This window comes from Bradysia coprophila, unplaced genomic scaffold (assembly GCF_014529535.1).
Source record: "Bradysia coprophila strain Holo2 unplaced genomic scaffold, BU_Bcop_v1 contig_232, whole genome shotgun sequence".
NCBI lineage: Eukaryota > Metazoa > Arthropoda > Insecta > Diptera > Sciaridae > Bradysia > Bradysia coprophila.
The window spans coordinates 21,947,541-21,970,634 of NW_023503493.1; the positions used below are offsets into that span (position 1 = coordinate 21,947,541).

The 23,094-nt window shown below is 32.3% G+C and overlaps 1 protein-coding gene across 3 annotated transcripts in view; it reads left to right on the forward strand.

The window, feature by feature from the left end:
* Positions 1–16,106, forward strand: part of LOC119076320 (lachesin) — a 47,621-nt gene extending 31,515 nt beyond the window's left edge. For all 3 annotated transcript variants that reach the window (XM_037182989.1, XM_037182990.1, XM_037182991.1), the window contains exons 4-11: positions 10,618–10,803; positions 11,017–11,149; positions 11,247–11,318; positions 11,396–11,527; positions 12,425–12,541; positions 13,253–13,429; positions 13,641–13,826; positions 13,999–16,106. In XM_037182989.1, coding sequence (XP_037038884.1) covers positions 10,618–10,803; positions 11,017–11,149; positions 11,247–11,318; positions 11,396–11,527; positions 12,425–12,541; positions 13,253–13,429; positions 13,641–13,826; positions 13,999–14,171 — 1,176 coding nt within the window. In that variant the 3' untranslated portion in view covers positions 14,172–16,106. The remainder of the gene's footprint in view (positions 1–10,617; positions 10,804–11,016; positions 11,150–11,246; positions 11,319–11,395; positions 11,528–12,424; positions 12,542–13,252; positions 13,430–13,640; positions 13,827–13,998) is intronic.
* Positions 16,107–23,094: the final 6,988 nt, after the last annotated feature.

A 23,094-nucleotide genomic window follows, 5' to 3' on the forward strand; every position in this document is an offset into this window, starting at 1 on the left:
AATCGAGCAAATGTTGACCTAGAATGTAACGTAATTTTTGTTTTCTTTTCAATTCCATCATCCTTTTTGGAATAGTTGGATGTGTGTCGCAAGAGTGCTGGTAGTTCAGAGTTATATGACATTCAGACGTAAATTCAAAGCCAGCAAAAAATACTTATTTAGAATATACTGTTTGACTGTGGGACAGTTCTTTAAGAGAAAATGTATTTGACGTTGGAGAACATTCATTTTTTTTAATTCGTTTTTATGGTTTATTTGTTCAACAATTTCGCATCAAAGCTCAAATAAACCTACATCTAATCAGTCTTCACTGAGTTGAATCTTGTAAATTTTTTTATTTGTTTAACTAAAAATGAAATTCAATGAATTCATTTTTCCCTTCCATTTTGATTCTCCACTTTGTTAACAACTCGACAATTTTTTTTATGCATAACTGTTGGACCATTTCGGAAAAGGTCTCTCACATTCGATGTAAAATATTACTGCTAAATAGTCCGGACAAAAAAAATTCTCAATTAAGTCTGAAGAATTTATAAATTGTTTCCGTTTGTAACACTGTTACACCTATCCGTATCGGATAAGGCTTTGAAAAATGCACGTTAATTAATCCATTTTGCATGCATCTCATCATTTTAAAATGTCAAGAATTTATCCGGAAATTTCATACAAAGTTTTCATAAACATTTAACAACCATATGTGCAACGTACACAGAACGACCATTACATTAAAAAAACACTAGCAGATCCCAGACTAAATGCCACCTTTAAAACGTTAAATCCAATTGTTTCTCCAGAAGGTAACCAAACAATTCGTGCATAGTGTGTGTTTAAATACAGCTACGACGTAGAGCTATGTACACATTCAACACAAAATTATTGCAAAGAACCTTTAAAACAAAACAATTTTATTTTGCAAGCATAAAGTTGGGGAAAAAAATTTGAGGAATTTTCCTTAACTTTTACACACATCCACAGCATTTAAGCTATACAGTAATGAAATATCTCGTCTCTCTACAGTGTTTTATACGAAGCGATTGCTGGAATAATTTCATGAGTACCATTTTATCCTTTTTACCATGTAGAACATTCATACGATAGTCCAACAATTTTCCAACAGAGTCGCTAGATTATTATAAACGTTTTGAAAATTATTTAAATGGAAATGTTTTTGGTTTATGTGCTTTACATTTTATAAGTAAATGTAATTGTGTGTATATAGAGATGAACATTTATTACACAACATTCATACAGACGACGACATTATACATTATAATCTGGGAAACTATATTTGCACTTTAGAAAACCCACAAAAGATTTGTGTGACATGAAAAGTTTTCCAGAAATCGTTTTTCGGTTGAAATATAATCTTTCATGTGGCATGGCAATATTAGACGAGACGTTAGACGGGCTTGCGTTGAAATGCAATGTTGGAAAATTTTCATAGAAAATTTATAAGTAACATTAACTGCTTAGCAAATTTTCTGTCATGGAATTGGCTGGAAGGAAAATTTAATACCCAACCCGTTATGTGCTTACATGTTGATGTCGGTATTCATAAATGTTATTATTGAATGCCTCAACTGGCAATAATTTATAAAATGTGTCAAACTTAAATATTACATTCTCAAAAATGGCAAAACTGATATTGTTTTTACCTTGGCATCGCATGCCCTACACAGTTCGCTTATAAAGTCTAAATGGCAAACCTGTGTGTTTTGTATACGAAAGTGTTGAATATATATTTTCGGTTGAACACACATCAAGTTAACATGTTTGTCGTATCAATGATTAATGGCAAAATATTGAGAAAGTGACTGGGAATGATAGGAATATGTATAATAAGAAATGACTGAAAGTTTAGTGTCTTATTTTATCGATGTATATTTGTAGATTAAGTGTAGTTCCAAAACAGAGTTCAGATAATGTCATGAACTCAATAAAGGGAAATAAATAAATATGTTGCAGACGTATATATTGCTAAATCATTGTGTGGGGCGCAAAAAAACACTTGTTCATTTCATGGCTTGGAGGTCATTTATTGATTGAGAAAGTTTACGTACAGCGATACGTTCACGAATTTGTGCAGTTCGTTCGTTTCAGCTGAATTTAACAGGTGACATAGAAAGATACCTCAGGGTTGAAAGCAATGAAAGTGTAAAACAGGTATGGTCTATTGTCCGCCCGGAGGACATAAAAATTTGATTTTCGTACTTAAACGCACTCATTTTCATATTATTTTGACATAAAATGTGAGTCCGTTTAAGACGAATTCGCCGATCGGCCATACCTGTTCTAGACTATTATTGGTTGAAAGTACTTATAACACGTATAAATGTAGCAAATCCACTATTACTTATACTTGGATTCTGGTAGATTCAACTAGAGCAAAAAGCTGTACACATTTTCGAATTTAAAACTGTATTATTAACTCAACAAAAGGGATGCATTGAGTTTAGAGAAAAGAATTGGTTGAGCTTGAACGGTATGCTGAAGTTAGGATTTCAAAATTTTCTTATCACTAGTTCACAAGGTATTCCGAATAATAGAAATTAACACAAAAAATCGTACTTATTCTTGTTCCTATATCAATTATCGGTAAAATGTATATGTACACAGTCACGACCCTATTATTTTTCCATTATTTACGAGACTAAGTCATCGTCACTGAAAAGGAAGGTCGTCTAACTAAATATCAATTACTGGGTAGGTGACGTTAATCGTGCAAGTATACAACAAGTATATATAAAACTCTAATGGGTCGTAGAATAAGGTGTGTCTGAAAGTTGAAAGTTTTAATTTGTTCCAGCATATATATCCGAAAAAGTTTCTAATCGTCGAAAAAGTAAGTGCTGAACCAGAAATACGGTTCATGTTCATATTCCGTAAACGAGTCGTCTAGGTTCCATTAGAAATTTATTTTAAATTGATTAAGTTTGAAAAATAAAAGGAATTAGATTTTAAAGAAGTGTCATTATTGATAAACATCAATATCACATCACATACATTTATATTCCACATGACACGGCAGATTCGCAGCGGATGGTGTTTTCTTATTTTTATTGTGAAGATAGAATATGTTTTGGAGCACATTTCGATGGTGAAATAATGAAACAGCTTGTGAAGGAGCGGAAAAAAAAACAACCGATGGTCAGATTACTTCAACCTGGACCTCATTCTCCTACTCAATCTAACTTTATTGGAAGCTTTTACAATGTGAGAAATACCCATATATTGAATTGTAGAGCTTTGTGACCTATTTTTGGGCAAAACATTTTTTTAATCGACTTTTGACCGTGATGTAGAATGTAGAAAAACGATCGTAAAGTACCACATGAAAAATCGCCTGAAAACTAGGAGGCCCTAAGAGGGATAGGCGTATACTCCAGTGAGCTTTCATCGCTCAAAAGATTGCTTTTCAAATGAACATATTCGTATGTCGTGTAGAAAAAGACAAATTATCAACGTTTTCGTCATGAGTTCATTCTCCATGTGACGTGAATGTCAGTCATTCAATGGCTTTATAAAGAACAAACATTTTCCAACTTAGGTAGCGTTACAATTTGTCGTAGGTTTATGTGAAAAGACTCTCATATCCACATCCACATAAACTCTCTGACTGTGAGCGGACTGCGTCGAATGTTGTTTAATTAATCTTCTACAAATCGTTATTACCAAACTCATAATGCCCTCGTAATAACCTAGAATACCATGACCACGACTTTATACAAAGCTTTTAATTCTTCAAATTTGTTAATAAATAGAAATTTTCCCTTTAATGGGCATATCATTTTAATGAAATCACAGCACACATCGTTCGTTTCATGCTATTATTCATCATGCCTCCCCTTGGCTACACCGTATATAAATAGTGTACTAACGCGTTGTACTTTCTGTAATACGTATTGTAACTTATTTGTATTTAACCAAACCATATACACAATGCTATTGTGTACACATTGGAGCAAAAGCGTATCAGTCATCTTTATCCACAAACATATCTAAAAACAATATCTCGAAACACCTCCAATTTCAAATGATAATGATCGTAACATGAAATTACGGATTCTCTTCAACCACACACTATTCATAAACAAAATTCGGTATGTGTATGTGCACATCACAAAACCGAAAACATTAAGGAAATAAACCATTAATTTTAATAATAATTCATAGAAATTCAGGATGCAAACGAATATTTCTACATGTGTAATAATACATTATTGATTTGGTTCCGAGTGAATTAACCAGTGACGGTTTTAGGGTATATAATACAAAAATAGAAAGAGAGTTAGACAAGGTCTATGTTTTGAACTGCGAAATTATATATCTTGCCGATGAGACTATCAGACAAACTATATACATAGTGATTGACTTTCGAAGAGATGATTGATTGATCATTAATTGGATGAATATTAAGTAGCATGTGCTTCGTTTGTAATAATGGCGTAAATCAATCATCAATGATATCCAATCCATGGGGAAAACAAAACTTGTCTAAAATTCTCCAGTTGTTCTACCATCAAATTGGTAACTTATGATATCTTACAGCTCTGTACTATAATTCCAACAATCTTGAAATTTGTTAATAGTTTTTAGTAATGCAAACTTAGCTAAATGACTTCAATCCATAAATGTCGCAGGTCTCAAGTTCATCTATCTAATAAATATTGATAAATAATTTTTGATCAGAGAAATTCATATTTTCGCGTGAGTGTATTCAAATTCAGTTAAATTCAATCCGTCTTCAATCGTATCTCACCCAATAATAACAACCGTTTCCATCAATCAAAATTCGTAGATTTTTCTTTTTAAAAATTGAAAGAACTCTGCATGAACTGAATAGTAAATCCACCATCACTCAATTCATATCTGTTTTAACCAAGTTTCGTGTTTTACTTATTTTCGATCGAAAATATTTTGCTTCTTCAGTTAGTTCCGACTTATGCTTGGTTTTAAATATTTTCTAAAGTTTTTCGTTCGTTGATGTTACAGATAGGAAGCGTCTGGTATAAAAAATGTTTTCACGTTTAATTTTTGGCATAAGTTTGTCGATTGGTTTCAGTGAAGAAACTAAAAGTTTGTTGAATTCTGATTGCTGAAGTTCTTATTATATGTGTGATGTCGACTTCCTTAAGAATAATAAACGGATTTTCATTGCTAATAGGTAAAGACGGATTTTATCTCTGGTTAAGTTGGATTTGGTATAGAAAAGAAATTTGTCAAATTTTAATTTTGTTCTCTTTTGACAAGAAAGCTTTATTCTAACTAAACCGATTGTGAAAGAATAATCCTGAAGAAATATGCACCGCATAAAGTTTTGGCGCTTCTTTAGAGTGAAACATTCTCGTTACAAATTTTCTTATTGTTCAACTCACATCCAATACGCTTGCGTGGAATTAATCTGGCTAGATCTATTTAATGCTTGTGACATTACCACCCGTCAAGATCGATTTTATCTTTTAGTTTTAGTTAAAGAAAGAAGTCGGAAACGGTTTCAACAAATTCTGGGTAGCCAGTCCAACTCTGAATCCAAGGTAATCCTCCACATCAATCAACTTTTCAGAAATGAGCGTTAAACTTCAATGAAAAAAATTATTCTGAAATTGGTAGATCTGAGGCGAAGCCAAGTTTACAAAATTCGACGTAACATTTCATGTTTATCAAGTTTTCTATGCTGAAAGCGACCAAGGAAATACTTTATATAATTCGAATGTAATGACAGAAAATATTTTTATTCTATCAGAGGATTACCTTTCATGCCCGCTTAACCAATGTAAATGAATGTGTTCAACATTAATCACACACGTACTGACAAAATATCAATTATTTCAATAATAGACTTTGTTTGTTTGTTATTTTATACTGCAACAACAAAAAAAAGTCCATCAGATTAACATCCGAACTAAATGAAAAATTATATTGTTGAGAATGAAGCCAACTGCTTTATTGATTTTGCTTTTATTTATTTAATGAATGGCCATTTAATATTGAACAAAGAGTCCATTATTTACAGAATAATCGTCGCACAATGTTGAATTATCTGGTAAATAAAATAAAATTTATATCGACAACACACTATTCCCATATCTAGTCATATTCACATACGAAATATGCAGCCTCACTAATAAAAGTTGCACATAAATTTTTTTTAGAATTTGTTTGTGAAAAATAAGAAGATTTTCGTCTATACGACTGGTGCTTTCGAGATTTTACATTAAATAGATATGGGACTATCTCTATAGTACCTCTGTATGCAATGGGGTCTGCATAAAAAACTTCATATCATGAAAATTGATGTAGATTAGCGTATCGAGAAAAATGAGAAGAGAAGAAAATAAATTCGTTCTGATTTTTTTTAACTGAAATATTGATCTTATTTGTTCCAACATGATTCGGTTTTCTTTTTTTATTTTATTTAATTATACGATCCATTGAAATCCTATAAAAGTTTTTTTTTTGAAACGACAAACCTATCTTGATATAATTATTGTCAAATGATATCTCTGATCGAGGCGATGGAGCCATCGGTCCGAGACAACGTCGAAATGCAAATGTATTAATATTTCAAAGTAGCAAATTCTGTTTTCATTATACATTACATTATTCATTTGTCATAAGCCTAAGATTCCTCAGATCCTCTACTAAAACTAACTATACGAGCATCTATGCATGAATGAGTCAAATAATTATATTGGTTTATTAATATCTATCCCAGCCTGTATTACATGCATGCAATGGATCTAATTATCTTACAGTGGTTTCTCTATTTATATTAGGATATCAGACGTGCGCTTGTTTTAGCCTAAAACTTCATGTGGAATCTCATTTATTAGTTATTGAAACTCAATGAAGATTGAGTGTCAATATATTCATTTGCCGAATTACCTGAAATCTACAATAAAATTAACAAAATTTACCGACAATGTACCGACTCTTCGGTAGATTTAGTAAATTTCGGTAATTTTAGCAATAAAGGCATTGAACGGCACTGTGAGTTTCGAACTCGTTTGTCGTTATACTCACCATGTTAAGTACACATGGTGTTATTATAGTTGAAGATAAGTTTTAATATGAACTTCAATCCTTATTTATTATTGTATTGCAAATAAAAATTGTCATTAATTTTCCCTCCTTAAGAAACGAAATTAAATTTTATTCTGTTTATGTGAAATCCAGCAAGATACAGTCACCTATAGAACGTGGATATGGAAGATGTTGGATTATAAACGATGAACAGATGACTTCTTATTTTTTGCGGACTGTAATATTAATCAACCATAAATTATTTTTCACTTTAACGTACAAAATTGTTGATTGAAGATCAAAAGTAAAATGAAAACTTCATGATGAAAACATTTCTAGTGACTAAATTAACAACATGCTGTGGTAGTGCGGTAGCAGTAGCCTGTGTTTGTGTGTTGATTGAAAGAACTAATTGCACACTATAGATCGCATATCGCGGTGAAATTGGAGATAAAATGTTTGGAGTTAAAACCAGGGTAATTGTTTTCGGTGCATAGAACGATACACCGATTCGCTTTTGTGATTTTTCCTTTTTAAAGGCATTTCAAAAAGCATTTTTTAAAAGCACTGAAACAATCAGCTACAAAACTGCACAAAATACTTTCATGTTGAATGACTGAAATAATTCTAATAAAAGTTGCTCGCAACTAAATTGTGAAAAGCGAACCATAAAACTTTACTCCAAAAAATATATTGTATACCGCTCCATAACAAAATATATGTGATATCCATAAAGTTCGTTTTTTTACTCTACATAGCAAAATAAAGAACAACTTTTTAATATCTATAATATTGCTCGTATATTTAACCTTTACACATACACAAAAAAAACCGTCCACAGCATATGATAACAGCCGAATTTATGAGTCAGTCGTTCTTTGAAAATTTTTAAAACAGAACACTTTATGTGAACGTACACACTCACTTCACTTTTTCACATATAATACGGACTTTGAACACAATTTTTGTTATCATCATGTCTGGCTGCCATATGTTTTATTTAGAGAGACATAAAATGCCATAATTCTATAACTATTTAAGCGACAAGAAGAGGAGTATAATTTAACTTTTTACTTTGAGGGTTCGGTTAGACGCAAATGTTTTCCGTTTAAGAAAATGAGAAAGCTTTTCTCGAACATGAAAAATAACATAAAAATATTTACACATATTGCATACATCTATCGTGTGTTGGTGTCTATGGTTCAAAGGCATAACATGAAAATGTGAAAAATAAAAGAAAATTCTTGAACAATGACAATATTTTTTAATGTATTAGATTGAGCTTTTGTGTTTCCAACGGATGCATTGTTACATTTTTCAACTATGATTGAATATCGAATTTATTAGGTTGAATACCGAACGCAGAGGATAATAGATTATGGGAACATTATTAAGATTAAGCATGCGAAAGCGTTTTATGTTCGTATATTATTGTTGATTTCACTCTCTTTGTACACCATCTTTTGGTTGTTTTATCTTAGAATTTATGTTCTCGCTCGTAAGTCTAACTGGACGAAATTTTTATGGCTCGAGAATCTGATGAAATTCGGATTTATAAAGTTACTACTAAGTCACCGAAAACTTAAAATTACAAAGTTTTCACCAGCGAACCATAATATACAACACTCAATTCACTTTGAACTGAATGTATACACAAAATATCCAGTACTTACATTTTCAAATTGTTTTAACTGACATTGAAGGATAAATGGATTTTCTCACAGTTTTGTTCAGATGAGACAGAGGATATTAAGTTTAATGATACTGAGGGTGTCACTACATTGAACTATCTGCAACTTTTTTTGTTCTTCTAGTTATTCTGAAGTTCTTTTAAAATTAGTTTCTATATTATTGAGTCGAGTCAATGTGGAATTAATGTAGCTTGGGAAATATAATGTATATACATGCAGTGCAGTACTGTTACATACAAAATTAAAAACGTCCTGTCAGGTTGCGAATGGAAAATAAAAGCATTCTGTCAAGTGATCACTGTATTGCGCTATATGACCTATACTTTCTAATATGATTTAAAATGTAAAGTAGAAAATACTTCAACATCTACGCCTAAGCGTCTCTTTATCATATGTCCCAAGATAGTAATCTAACGCTATGACGTTCTCCCAAAATTATATTTATTGATTTTTTAGAAACGGCAAGCATATCGCCATAAGATCAGTAAATCTGCTACTTCTATCGATTGGACATTGGTTTAGTCTGTTTAAAAAAATCTTTTCCTCCAATTTTTAAACAATCGGATTAGTATAAAAGAAAGACAGATTACCCTTATACCATTACTTATTTTTAGCGATCCTGCCAATAACATATGATTTGATTGGTCGTTTCTGAAAAGTAATTGGGTTTGGAGACAAACAATTATCAAATTTTGACTCATCCCCTTTCATTCTGTCCATGCTGTCCATGCAAGTACGGGAAAATGTATGTGATCTAAAAAGGCATTTTATGTTAAACTTCTTCAATTTATTGAGGGAATGAGAGGGAATGGTATCTAATTTTTTACTAGATTCTGTAGAGAATTAGTAGACCTGTTATTATTTGAAAAAAAAAATGTAAATAAATCGACAAATATTACGCAAAATATGAATCTAGCACTTCACAAAAACAAAACAGTCGAAGTAGTTTGTCAACATGTCATCAAAACAGTAGTGTTGCCAGTGATGCTTTCGGAATTAATGTTATGAAGAAGTGTGAGCCAATTTCATGAGCAGACTAGATTCGTTTATAAACGTTTCAATGCAACAACAGATTTTTTTGTTGGTTTTGTGCTATCGGTATTTTTTATGTTTATCATTAGTCTGGTAGTGATGTAGTGAATGAAATAGCGCGACAGAAATGTTGTGAAATTATACATTAAATTAGAATAATCTTTTGGTATTCAAGTATCTGCTAGTGTCTTCTTGAACACTTTTGGTTTTGAACTGTCAGGTCCTTGGGTGGAAAAATGTACTCGTAACAACAATATTCCGGGTGAATAGGCAAAAAAACAGCATACATTGGATGCTGCGGAGGTAGTTCATTACACTCGGAATCAATTTTGTGAAATCGCGAACTCATTCGTGTGGTTTTAAGCAACTCGCTTTGGAAACGGTTATTTTGACTCGTGTAGTTGCATACCTCGCCTTCGGCTCGGATATGCAAACTCTACACTTGTCAAAATAACCGTTCCCAAAGCTTGTTGCTTAAAACCACACTTGTGAGTTCGGCTCGTATCACAAAATTGATCCCTCATGTAATGAACTACCTCCGCAGCATCCAATGTAATCTAGTATTATTTAATTAATTTCACTTTTCGTATTGCTGCTACGTTACAATATAAAAATGTTTTCATATGTCAAGTATGCGAAACGTCATACAATTACAAAAAAATTGATAACAAAGAGCTGTACACTTTCCCACATACATAAAATATTCGAAAATTCAGTGAAATATCTTTTACTGCACGGATTCATAATACTATCCATAATAACCTCAACCGTTGAGCTCGTCGCGACTGCTAGATATAATGTTTCTGTGTGCCATATTACACTTTAATCGTAATTAAAATCCTCATTTTGAATAAAATCATATATCCAATAGGTTGCCTGGATTAAATCCGATTCCAAAGCTATTCTCGCCATTCATACCCACATGGTAGCGCTGAACCAACGTTTATCAGTCACCCACAATGGACATAATACATGGAAATTGCATATAGCTCATGTACAACTGAATGATAGTGGCAGCTATATGTGCCAGGTCAACACAGACCCAATGCGAAGTCAAGTAAGTTTTTGGAAAAACAATTAAATGCCACACACACATACACTACACACATATCCCATTGTTCTTAGTATGGGGAACTTTGTTTTATCTTCCCTTTCCTTTCCATTCAACATGTTTCCCAAAGTAAATATATGAACAAAGAACTTTTTGCAGTTTGCATAAATTGTTTTCGGTTATTTTCCAAAACTTTCTCTTTATTTATTGTGATTGTAGTCCGGTCACTTGAATGTGGTCGTTCCTCCAGATATATTAAATGAGCCTGAATTGAACACCGGTTCACTGGATGAAGGTATCACAAATGAAGGCGGCCAAATACAGTTGGTGTGCATTGCTACAGGAGTACCAGGTATTCATACTATAAAGTGAAAATCAAAACAAAAGACGAATATTTTATCAAATTAACTGCACATGCAATTATTTAACTTTTAAAAACTTACTCTCAGAACCCAGTGTACAATGGCGACGAGAAGGAGGCAAGGACATTGTTCTTCGGTCTGAAGGACGTGATAAACAATGTAATTTATATATAAAAAATAGAAAATTTTCGTCGCTCGCAAAATACTAAAATCATTGGTTTTATGTTTACATGTAGTTGTTAAGCACGTTGAAGGGGAAAGATTAACTCTGCAGCAAGTACACCGAACTGATATGGGAGGATATTTATGTATAGCCTCTAATGGTATACCGCCCTCCGTCTCGAAACGTTTTGATGTCCAAGTTAATTGTGAGTATTGTTGCTGTGTTTTGTACGTATAAAGGTTTTTACTTTATTGCATATATATATGTGTGGCATACGTGAATACAATTTCTATATATATTTTGATGGCCTGTGGTAAAAGTTTATTCACGTTCTCATGGATGTACTCATAAATGATTTTTTTTTATACAATTAACAAAGAATCGCTCTTATGTTTTGAGTTCCCATGGTTTCGCCTAACCGAATAAATGGTTTAGTAAAATATATTGTAAAGCAGGTATTATGTTGAAGCAGTTCGAAACAAGCATTGATGAAATTGCAGCAGATTATTACTTCGTATTCCGCACTCCGCGTTTCCGTATAGGACGATTCCGGAATATTTTTCGTCGTCCAAAATTTTTTGTTAGAAAAACTGGGTTGAATCGGTCTGCCCAAAACAATTGCTAATAATCACTTAAGTTTTCAGTCTTAAATTGGCATATAAAGTTTTAATGTTAGCGCTAACTTCACGATATTATAAAAGTTAGTGGTAAAATACCGTTTTCTTATTCATACAGCTATAGCATGGCTTCAATTCAAATTAAAAATTAATTTTGATTGATTAATTTCCCATAGCCCAAACGACATATATACAAAATTCATTTCTTCCCTTTTCAAAAGTTCTCCAGACATCTCAACAATACGAAAATTAATTTATCATAAAATGAAAACCTTTAAACTTTTCGTCAAGTGGGCATGGGAAAACCGCTAATAATACCTCAAAATTAGATCATAAACAATGACTCATTAAAAAAAAAATTGCCCTCATATACACTTTGCAAAGAAAAGAAATTAATTTTCCTTCCGAAAAAAAGAGAAAATTTTCTAAATATGTTTTCCCATTTTATTTTTTTATTAACGCATCGCTATCACACACATACACAGTTGCTCCAATGGTGAAGGCCGTAAATCAATTAGTTGGCGCTCCGGTAGAAAGTCATGTTCTTTTGGAGTGCCTTGTTGAAGTTTTCCCGAAACCATTAAACGGCTGGTACCGCAATGGTAAGATTTTAATAATATGAATTTTACGTTAAATATTAGATGATTTATACGACGATCAGGACAGTTGTTGGTGGAATGGTCATGTAAAAGTGAGGAATCAAATGAACTGATGAACCTATGTTGTATTTTGCTGAATACTGGTCAGCATTTCATGGATGCAAAATCTATTACTTCATTTGTTTTAACATATATTTTGCTATAAAATACCACATTACCTTGAACTCATCAATCGACTACTGCTACTAAATTATGAAGAATAAGTTTCATCAGGTTCACTTGCTACTTCCGGTGCGATGTTTCAAGAATATGAAGCTTAAACTGTAATCTTTCACTATGAACTTGTCATACATTCAGTTGCATTATCATCTGACGTATTATACTTGATTCAACTCCGAAAATTTTGTTTATACATCCTATTTCGTCCAATCTGTGAGTTTAATAACTCTGCAATGACTCAACTCATACAATACATCTTCGACGAAATTACAAGGAGTTAGCTGTAATAGTGCGTACATTCACGTTTTTTTCTGGCATGATCTTTCGTAAAGTAAGGATTCAGGTTGATTTCTCTCCACTTCCATCAGCTTTCTTGATGCATTTTGGGTCATTTTGGACCAGACTGATTCGGGCTGTGTTGTATTTCCTCCACTACTTATTGAAACTTTATATTTACGAAATTCTAATTCAATTTAATTTCGTTCACCAACACAGAAGGCAGCATTAAATTACACGACGGACCAAAGTATTTGATCACAGAGGGACTGATTAACGCGTATACATGGCAAATGAATTTAACCATAAGAAAATTAGAAAAAAATGATTTTGGTGCCTACACTTGCACCTCGATAAACGCGTTGGGTAAACACGAAGCTCGCATACGACTACAAGGTAATTGTTTAACTTTAAGTTTACATTTGAAAGTTTTTCGGTGACGTTTATGGTTGGTGCGATATGAATATAGCATTAGACAGGACTTTAGAATTTCATCTAAAGATTGTGTGTTTTGTTATGCTTCTAAGTTGAAGTTTTGAGGCAATAAATCAATGAAATTTATGAAAATTCTAAACTACGTTCTTTGTTCTCGAAAACATTTATTTAGAGCTGAGACTACCGCCCAAGCCAGCAACAACGACACTCATACCATACGTTTACACAACAGTGAAGCCACGACGAAAGCAACACCAAAGCCATAACAATAAAGCAGGTCACGATACGTACCGCGGTAAGGAAACATTAATTCCAAGTATCATTCTCGAGCAGAATGAAATTGTTGGCTCCGTTGAAGGTAAGACGAAAAGTGTTGTATACATTGTTCTATTTATGGAATATTATCATTTTCAATCCTTTCATACTCACTGGGGGCAACCATATTTCCTTTCTCCATTTTCGTATTACTTTAAACTCCTAACACCATAATTTATCGCCATAATGGTCAATTAAATATTTTATTAAAACAGTTCACACTCAAGTTCCGGTACGGCCGTCTAGTGGCATTGAAAAAACACGGAACACTCAAATGCCGGCGGCTTCTGTACCCTCGCAAATAACACCATTCTACAACAGTAATGTGAAAAAATTGGTGGAAGCAAATTTGAAAATTTTAACTTTGTGTTTGGTGCTACTGTTATAATCGTTACTTTTAATTTCTGTGTAGAAAGAGAGTGAAAAAATAAGCAAACATTTTGTAGCTGAGTAAATAATCTAGCGAAATCCGACATCATTCCGAAAATCCGTTGTAAAATGTTGGGAGGGCATTTTTATTTTTAATGCGGATTCGTTAATTTTATTAATGTAAAGTGCGCGATATGAATTTACTAGGTTGTAAGATTTGATTTTTTTTTTGTTAAATATAATTTATGCTCGAGAAGACATTTAAAACAAAACCAAAAAAAAAGAATTTTTTAAAATAAGTGCACTTTATGATACGAAAAAGAGAGAAGAAAAAATTAATTTAAATTTTGTTAGATAAATTATAAGAAATAAAATACAAACTGGTTCTTAATCTAATAATTAATCGTAACGCTTATCTTGTTGTGCATGCAAACGAACAAAATCTGTTGGATAAATTCACCAAATTAATTAGGGGAATATCTTTTTTACTTGCTTTAAGGCAGTCCAGCATTATATACACTTTTACTCACTTCATTTTAATGTTCCGTAAACAGAATCCCACACTGCCGTAAGACTTTCGGTTGAATTTTAATTATTCATTTTTGTGTGGAAAATAATTTCCGTTAGGTTACCGGGATCTGCATAGGATATGGAGTTAGAGACGTCATATTTTACATATTTTACAATAATGTTGATGAAAAAGCTTTAATTCCGTAGTGAGTTGTTCCCACATCTACTTTTTCCATTCAACTGATGTGACTATATGCTTTACTTGAGAGGTGGTATCACATCAATAGATAAATAGTCTATAAATAAGAGCGATTAACCACAATAAAGATGCAAGTGCGAATCTCATAAATATGTGTTTGAGCATGTGTATGTTTCATATTACTCTCCATTTCTATCTGTAACGCATCGCTTTAATGTATTCACTTGGAAAACTAAAATTTTCCAAATAAATTGTTCCGATTATTTACAAAATACCATCCATGGTTTGACCTGCAGTTAACCAGACACCATATAATTAGTCGAGTTTTTTTTGTATAATTTTGGCATGCATTGCAAACATGCTATGTTTGCCAATTGGAATAATTTATAATTTACCTCGGTAATTTAGATATATTTACTGCACTCGTTATACGGGGTACAATGTTTCAAATACATATTCGTTTGTTGTTTGTTGTAATAATTCAGAATCGACCTACTATTTGCGAGTTTCCTTGCGCTCCTTCCCCTTCTTCACAGAAAAAATATACAATTTTGTATGGAGCGGAAGGAAAGGCAGGCGAGAGGGGTAAACAGTTAATTGAAATAAAAAATTATTATCTTTGAGGGGGATAGGATTTAGGGATGAAACCTGAGTCTTTTCAAATATTTTCTCATGGATTTACACCTACAAAACTGCAGTCATTCTATCGACAAGGATCATAAAGAACGCAACCCTTATTGAATGTCAGATGAAGCACACGAATGTTGTATAGGCAATGAACATATTTACATTTATAATTTGTTGATATAGATGCAATGCTGGACTAGAATGATTTTCTTGTTATGAACCATTACTATCGATTATGGCAGTTAGGAAAATTGCATAGAAATGCGTAAATATTTTCATCTGTAATCCGGTTACAATTCATCTCAATTCATTCCATTTCAGCTGTAACCAATTCATTCTCTTTTTTTCAAGTAGTACTTAACATTGTTTGTAATCAGCTTTCGGAGTCAAATTACTTTAGTTCAACAATGCGAATACCAACAATGCTCGGTCAGTTTTATAAAATATTTTACGATTTATTCTCCTGTTTCATAAGTCGAACTTGAGAAGCTTTCGTACAACAAACAAGTTTTTCAGTGAATTTTATTTTTCAACTATAACTGCCATAACAAAGACGATTTTTTTTGTAAGAAAACAAAAAATCAAAATCCTGTAGAACAGAAAAATAATTTTTCTAAAACAAATTGTATTTTTTGTATATAAAGAGTCTTCCGAATTTTGTAATTTAAAAAGAAAATTGTAAATATTGAAGATTGGAAAAAAGTACGATATTGTTGATTAAAAAATATTATAAATGAAAAATAAGTGAAAAAAATAAACAAAATAAATAAATAAAATAGGGGGACTGATCAAAGTTCAAATTATTTCATTCGTTTGATATTCCGAAGAAAATTCATATCATTCAAGTCAAAGAAACATAAAAGATTTTTCCGAACACAAAAGAAACCATATCAAAAAAAGAAAATTTATATACTCACTAACCGCAATATTCTCTCCTTTCTATACAATATGTTTTTCTGTTTGGTAAGTTCGAAAATATTTTCAATTGTCAATGAAAGATAAATAATAAAAAATGTTAAATCTACATTCACAACGGAGGATGCAAAATATCTCTAACGACGCGTCGCAGGATTCTTTTTCACTTTTATGTGAAAAACATTTACACAGTGAGCGGCATTCAATTTTGTGTCTTAGTTTACATTTTACATGCATCAGATGGAGTTTGAAAGAATTTTGAAAAACAGAAAAGAATTAATTAAAAATATAAATTTTCGTAATTTCACCGTGGTAAAAATTGTCATCCATCTAAAAAAGTAATGAATAGCCACATTGAAACTATATGGAAGAGGTATAGCCATATACCACCAAAGAGAACATAAAACGCACCCATTTTCATAGAATTTCGACATAAATTACAATGAAAGTAAATGGATAGGTATGGCCAAACGTTCAAATTTGTTCTTGCCGGAGCACATACGGATTTGCATGGCGCCACCTCAAACGAACTCATTTCTAGTGCAAATTTCCACTAGAAATCAGTTCGTTTGAGGTGGCGCCATGCAAATCCGTATGTGCTCCGACTTGTATGGACTGGCCATACCTACTTATCTACTTTCATTGATAAATTATGCGCGTTTTCGAGATCAATAGGCTACTTCGCCGAATGGAACGCACTCACTAGCCGTGGGATAAACAACCACTTGACTATGTGAGTGCGAAGAAACGACATGACATATATTTTGATATATCTCTGTTGCTTCGCACTCACTCAGTCAAATGGTTGTTTACCCCACGGCTGGTGAGTGCATTTTATTCGGCGAAGTAGCCTATTGGCCATATCTACCAAGGTTCTGAAAGAACAGGTTAGAACACCCACGAGGGCGGGTGACACCGATATCGATAAACGCACTCAGTACAGATTGTGTGTGAAATCAACTTAAAGAAAATGTTTTTTTAGGAAAATTCGGAATTTTGTTTTTGTTACGTTGCCTTTTTCATATATACTTCGTAGCCGCTGAACTCAATTTGTGTGTCACCGCCTTCGTGGTCAACTCAGAGTTGTCTTAACCTGTTCTTTCAGAACCTTGATATCTAGTCTCTACTTTCATTGGTGGTACATTGAAAATTTCTCTTAAAATGAACGGTTGCTGGAAAATGAAACAGCTAGTTTGTTCGAATGAAGTACATTTCGACACAAAAATGACTGTCACATGCTGTATTCAAGTTCGATATAATCGATTTTGCTTAATAAACAAAACTGACTTAACTGAACATTATTGAATATATTTTTAATGAATGCAAAATAATAACAAGAAAACATTTTTTTGTAAATAAAAATTAAAATGAAAAAATAAAATTGTATATCCAATTTACATGATTCAAATAGATTTATTAAAAAATACTAAAAAATATATATAATAAAACAAAAAAAAAAAGAAACGAAAAATAAATATGGCAAACATTTTTTGTGTAATAATGTTTTATATTTTGATGAATGTGAAATAAATTAATATTTAATCCGTTAAATGAACATCAGAAAAAATGTTGTTATACGTTTGAGTTGCTGGTACACGTTTAAATACAAATTCACAAAATTTCAATATTCCCGATAAAACATTTCTGAGTAGGTGGAGTTATGAATTAAATGTAATTTACTCTCAAATTTCCGAAATTGTTTTGCAAGTTTTTTTAATGCCAATTTTTCCAACATGTTACTCTTGAAGAGGCAATATTTGTTCCAATTAAATTACAAAGTGGATTCCCGTCAGTGACAACAATTTTTTGTTACGTCGTCATTAAGTGATGATTTTAATATGTCGATTGTTTTCATAATTTTTATTTAAATATTTGGTAAAACGGATTTCTATATCTGCAGCAAAGCATGTAACGAGGTAACATCAGGAAGGAGACCATTTTTACACATTTACTGAATAAAATGTTTGTGGAGAATTCGATTCATAGGACAAGACTCTCAAAAGTTTGTAAGGAGGGATTCTTCTGAAAAACAGAAGACCGAAATCGGACGCATTTTCTATTGGAATTTTTTATAAGTACCTAGAAAGGTATTCGACCCCAGAAGCCAAAACCACTTTCAAAAAAATTCTTCGAAGCTTGTGTGGCTAGTGTGAGGTGATCGAAAACCGAAAATTTGCACTTTTCTTACAAAAATTTCTCCAGTTACACGAGCCGTACAGGATCGTGTGGGGTGTCATTAGAAAGGTAATTGCATGTACTTACGGGGCAAATAGGGTCTTATTGGGTTTTGAAATTCATCTACACTGAGATATGTACAGTTGAAGTTTTCAACCGAAAAAAGACTGAAAACTTACACTTTTCTTACAGACATTTCTCGAGGCACACGAAACGTACATGGTCGTGTGGGGTGTCATTAGAAAGGTAATTTTATGTACTTTCAGGGCAAATAGGGTCTTTTTGGAGTTTGGAAGCATCTACGACTAATTATGCGTAGTTGAAATGTTTAAGTTGAATCGAAGATGCTACCAAACTTCCGTAAGCTCTACTTTTCCTGAAGGTATATGCAAATACCTTTCTAGTTACCTTTCTAATGACACTCCACACGACCCTGTACGGTTCGTGTAACTGCAGAAATGTTTGTGAGAAAAGTACTGGTTTTCGGTTTTTGATGACCTCATACCAGCCACAAAAACTTCGACGAATTTTTTTGAAAGTGGTTTTGGCTTCTGAGGTCGAATACTTTACAGAGCCTGAAAATTTCGGTTGACGACTGAAGAAGTTGGTTGATAACAGCATAATTATCGAGTCTGCTACTTCTTTTGATCGCAGAAACTTCAATATCGTAAAAATCTTTTACACCTTTAGCATTAAGATGCACTATGGTATGTACGACAAAATTTTTGTCATCCCTGTCAATGTCAGATGAATCTTATCCAATCTAAAAAAAAGTCCTTACTTGACCACTTAAGCTGATCACACGTGAAACGAAGCTACACTTAAACGAAGCTCTAAAATCGGTTCGTGTTCGATGAATGTAGACTCTCACATTCTTCAAACACGTTTGTGTTTATAATAATTACAGATAAATTGAACAATATTCATTAATTTCCTATCCCTGTTTCCATTCACATAATAGAAATGCGTACATCACACATATCAGAGAAACGTAAGAGGTGTTGACAAGGTGGTGTTAAATGGCTTCATTATAGAGCCGGTTAACTCCTGCTTGAGTGTTCAATTGTGGAACGTTTTCCTTTAAGCAAATGTGTTTAGCATGGGAAATTATTTCGATCACTGAATATTGAAGTAGCAGTTTATTTATAACATGACTGTTTCGATTCTATCTGATAAATTTATTGTCTTCGGATAATTTTAATTAAATGTGAATACAATGGGACAATCATGTCTTATTGAACTGTGTATAAAGTTTAACGAAGAAATATGCCAATTTTTGTTAAATATTTAAGCTTTTGAATGGGATGTGAAACAGGAAATTCGGCTCAATGACTTTTTTCTTGAATTATTAAAAAATTTCTCCAAAGAAAAAAACGACCGTCATCATGCTCATTAGCAAATTTTCCGGAAAAATGTTTAGAAAAGTTTTCATTGAATTGATCACCATCGTCACACAAGTAGAAACAAAGAAAAATTTGGTAGCGGGCTTCAGGCATGTCCCAACTAATTTTCCTATTTCCTGTAATTAATTTTCTACAGACAGTGGATGGTGTGTCGTGAGGGCAACGTTTAGAGTTGACAACTTTTTACCCGATAAGTTCACCGTCGAACAATGTTCTATTCTTGTGGCATACGGTACCATTGAAAATTTCACACACAAAGAAGAGTATTCAAAAATTTGCGATCGTCAAAAAGTACAATAAAAAAGCACATCAAGCGAGAAAGTCGTAAGAAGGGTATGTATCGATTTCCTATTCTTACAATATATTACGTCTCAATGTTGAGTATTTATTTATGAAAAAGCACACACTTTTTTTCCTGCTGTATACCATAAAAAATGACATTTTCTGGATTTTTATCCGGTCTTAAAAATTAATATTGATTACTTACACACCGGTCGTCTACATAAGCTTGCATATACTTATATAGATTGTATATGGTGAGTTTACCCGGTCTAGTTGACATAAAAATCCCCCGCCGAAGTAAAATCTTTCTTTTCTCATTTTTATAGCCAATTAAGTTGTCATTTATCTGAAATATTGTTGAGCGACAAAAAAGGATAAAGAGAGTAAAAAAGTATTTAATGTGTATGATGAAAAAACAACAGCAACAGCAACAAACGATTAGAATGTGAAATAATCTGATTGAAGGATTTTTATGCGTTAAATAATTAACAAAATTAATTGAATTATGCATAGGACACTATAAAATATATCAAAAAAAGAGGAAAATACGTTACATTTATTATTATTATATATATATATAAATAAATATTATGTAATTAAATGAAAATGAATGAATGAATATAAATAGCAATTAATATAAAACATGACAATAAATTATATTAATGAAAAATTTATGAGACTCTTTGATTTCATCTTTCTTTCGCAAAATCGATATTTATGCATCTAGAATCGAATGAAGGTATTCAAAGCACCTAGCAGGGTAATAGAAAAAAATAAAGTAGTACTTTAATCGAAATATGCGAATATTTCCATACCTTCCTTTTCGTAATGTCATTGCAAAATTACCAATAAGGCTGCTAATGGTATTATTGGTATCAAAAAACTACTCTATTTGACGTGTAAAAACCTCTATTACCCTGCTAGGTGCTTTGAGGTATTCCTTCGAATTAGATAATTCGAGGTAGTCAGCCCAAGGCGAAGCCGATAAAATGCCTATTATTCAATTCATGGTGGAAATGAGCCATAAATTTCTATGAAAAATATACGAACCGAATTTTTCTGTTAAAACAATTTCTTACATCGCAGCGCCTACAGTCGGAGAAATATAGATTTCGGATTTTTTTTAGAGATATCATTTCTCTCAATTTGAAATAACATGCGAATGAGAGAATACAAAAACGATAAAAACGATGATGCCTCTTAAAATCTCGAAATCAATTTTTCTCCGACTGTAAAATGAAAGCAAAATAAAATGATCGATTCTGGTTTTTGACAATCGAAATTCAATTGTCAAAAACCAGACTCGATCATTTTATTTTGCTTTCATTTTAGTATTGGTCAATTTTTTTATACCGAATTTACTGAATTTTACCGAAAATTCAAAAATTAGAGAATTTATGTTTCGATAAATTCGGTAGAGATTTGGTAAATTTCAGTTAATTTCGGATCTAAACATCGATCAAAATACTCTACATAAAACTCATTTTATTTCTTTCTTCGATTTCAACAGAAATCTTATTTGTAATTACAGAGACAAACTCTCTAAATGACCGTCTTTTTCTAAATCTCTTATTTCTCCAACTTCTGAGAAGTTAGGAACAGATCACTTTTATCTGATCTGAAACTGAAAAAAGACGATCTGAAATTTGCAGATTCAGTTCAGATTGATTTAAAATTTATCTGATCTGAATCTGAAAACAGATCAAATCTGAATTCAAAATGAAATCTCAAAATCTGAATTTTTGCAATCTGATATGAAATTTTTCAGATTGATCTGAAAATTTTTGCAATTTCCTGAAATTTTTATACAAATTTTTCAGATAATCAGATCAAATCAGTTTTTATCCGAACTAAATCGGAAATCACGCGATCTGAAATTTCAGATTAAGATCAGATTCAATTCAACAGTAATCTGATCTGAATCTGAAAATTTCTTAATCTGATCTGAAAATCTGATCTGTTCCGACCTCTAAACTTCTCTCATTTCTCCATAACGAATATATCGAGAAATGAGATCAGTAAGAGAAATAAGAAATTTAGAAAAAGACGGTCATTTAGAGAGTTTATCACAGTAAGTAATAAATACGGCAAAAAAACTATCTTAGATAGAGGCAGCCCCGGCTTGATCCAATGGACACAATGACAACAAATGGCACTTTGCAAATTATCTTCATACGACGTTCGAAGGAAAAAGGAAATTATACTCGAAGGATTATTTGTCTGAGATGAGAATTTTAATTCTTCATAAATATTTTAAATACCCGGCCATCATTTTCGTGAAATTGGTAGCGATTCAATGAAAATATTGGTAAATTGAATTATTTTTAACGCTCAATCAAAAGCAAATAATGTTCTTTTGTTACCATCCACTCAGAAATGGTTGTTCGATATACATATAGTTTTCTTTCTTTAATCAGAAATGTACAAATTTTTAGTTATTTATCTACCAAGGTAGGTATGAAGGTATTTTTTCGCACTAGATGTCGACCCGAGGCGAAGCCGAGGTCGACAAGACATCGTGTGCGAAAAAATACCGGCATACCTTCCGTGGTAGATACAACGTTTTTCGCAATTTCGGGCCATAATTACCTTTCCAATGCAAAACATGTCCTACATTTTGTTCCAAAATTCTTGTGTATACAGAAATTCATTTGAACGATCAAGAAGGCTGCATTATGATACACATTGCTATGTGATGTAAAGAGACGCGTTGAATGAAATCGAGTAGTCAATGCTTAGTATATACGCTTCAACAATACGTTCGGTATAATTGTGTGACTCTATAGCCGAATGGCTATAGTCGCTGCTATGTGTTCAAAAACCTTTTGGTG